Source organism: Aphanomyces invadans (assembly GCF_000520115.1).
Source record: "Aphanomyces invadans strain NJM9701 unplaced genomic scaffold supercont1.42, whole genome shotgun sequence".
NCBI classification, from domain to species: Eukaryota; Oomycota; class Saprolegniomycetes; order Saprolegniales; family Verrucalvaceae; genus Aphanomyces; species Aphanomyces invadans.
The window spans coordinates 340,669-342,340 of NW_008580187.1; the positions used below are offsets into that span (position 1 = coordinate 340,669).

The 1,672-nt window shown below is 56.5% G+C and overlaps 1 protein-coding gene across 1 annotated transcript; it reads right to left on the minus strand.

Annotated features, from left to right (window-relative positions):
- Window positions 1–125: 125 nt before the first annotated feature.
- H310_12728 (hypothetical protein) lies at window positions 126–1,500 on the minus strand (the record flags this gene model as incomplete). Its single annotated transcript, XM_008879913.1, has 2 exons — window positions 126–148; window positions 369–1,500. 2 exons carry the CDS (start codon window positions 1,498–1,500, stop codon window positions 126–128), a joined length of 1,155 nt encoding a protein of 384 aa, XP_008878135.1.
- Window positions 1,501–1,672: the final 172 nt, after the last annotated feature.

Here is a 1,672-nt window from a genome sequence, read left to right on the forward strand (position 1 = left end):
CGTGGCAAAGTAATGCTCCACCATGCGCTGCGTCTGACGAGACGAGATGTGGCCGAGCATGACTTTCTTGTTGACTCGCCCAGGACGGATGAGGGCCGGGTCGAGCTTCTCCGGGTGATTGGTTGTCATGATGAGAATTCGACCCGGACTGTCCACGACGCCGTCCAGCACGTTGAGCAACCCAGACAAGTTGAGTTTGTCCTTGGATTCCCACTTGGACGATCCGTTGTTGGCAGGCCCGATGAGTTTGTCGTCCGTGGACGTGCCGCCGTCGAGTTTGCTCATGGTGGCCAAATCCACCACGTCCACGTCATCCTTTTCCGGAACTTCCGCCGCGGACGTCCGAGCGAGGACAACATTGGACGCACAGTCGACGTCTTCCATGACAAACACGATGTTGTCGAAGGCCAGTTTGATGGGCAAGTCTTCGCCTTGGATGCCAAACTTGAGGTCGAACATCATGTCCATGAGCTCTTGGTTCGTCTTGATCTTGCTCAGCGAGATGTTGACGATGTGGCGCTTGGTGTGCTGCGCGATGGCCTTGATGAGGCTGGTTTTGCCCGTGCCGGGGGGGCCGTGCAGCAAGAGACCCATCTTGTACGGGAACCCGGGGATGCCGAACTTGCCGCTCTTGGTGGCAAAGTTGTCGAGCAAGTGCAGCAACGACTCCTTCTCCTCGAAGAACAAGCTGTGGAACGTCTTGTCTTCGCCCAACGCGTACCGCTTGTAGGTTTGTACGGCGGCCGCAGCATTGTCCGCAGATTCGTTACTACCACTGGCAGCCGCACTCGCCATGTACATGTAGCGCGACTTGTCCGTCTTGTGCTTGGTCATGACAGCGTCTTGATAGCTCTTGTATGCCCGGTTCACAAAGTCGTCGATGCGAGCCGACCCATTCGCCATGGACGACTTCAATAAAAACGTGACGGTGGACTCGGTGACGCTGTTGCCGCCGCCATTGTTGCCGTCGTCATTGGCTTCCTGGCCCGTCTTGATCTCGTGCATGAACTCGACGCCCTCCTCGACTTGGATCCAGTCGTTCAACGGAGGCAGCGCGCCAATTCCAAGCATCTGCAACTGGTCGCGCTCGCTACAGTACCCGTACGAGTAGCAGCTTTGGTTATCGTCGGACGCATCCTTGGCATCCTTGGGCGGCTTGACGTTCTCGAGCAACTCGTAGCGACCAGACTGACTCGTCATGTCCAAGTGGTCGCTGAGGTAGATGGAGATGGCTTTCTGCAGGATGTGGTTGTGCTGCTCGTGGTCGCGGACTTTTCCCCACGAGTTGAAGTGTTGCTTGATTTCGATGCGTCGGATGACCTCGCGTTCGTTTTTCGTGAAGAGCGACCGCGCGTACTCGGCCAGCCACGGCACGTGAGTCGTCAAGTCGAAGACGAACTTGAACAGCAGTGGAATGACGAGACAAATGAGTGTGTCGACGACCACGTTGTTGGTGCGCATCGAGTTCATCATGCCGAATTGAATCGCTTGGGAGTCCATGGAGATGGCGCGTCCAAATTTGAAGAATGGCGCAGTTGTGCACGGATCGTCGGATCTGAGACCATCATTCGGCCAACCATGGGACAAAGTAGTGGAGTGTCGGTCGGAACAAGCGGAGCAAGCAGAGTGAGAGAGAGAGCCGTCGACGGTGCCGTCGTGGGATTGTTCGTAT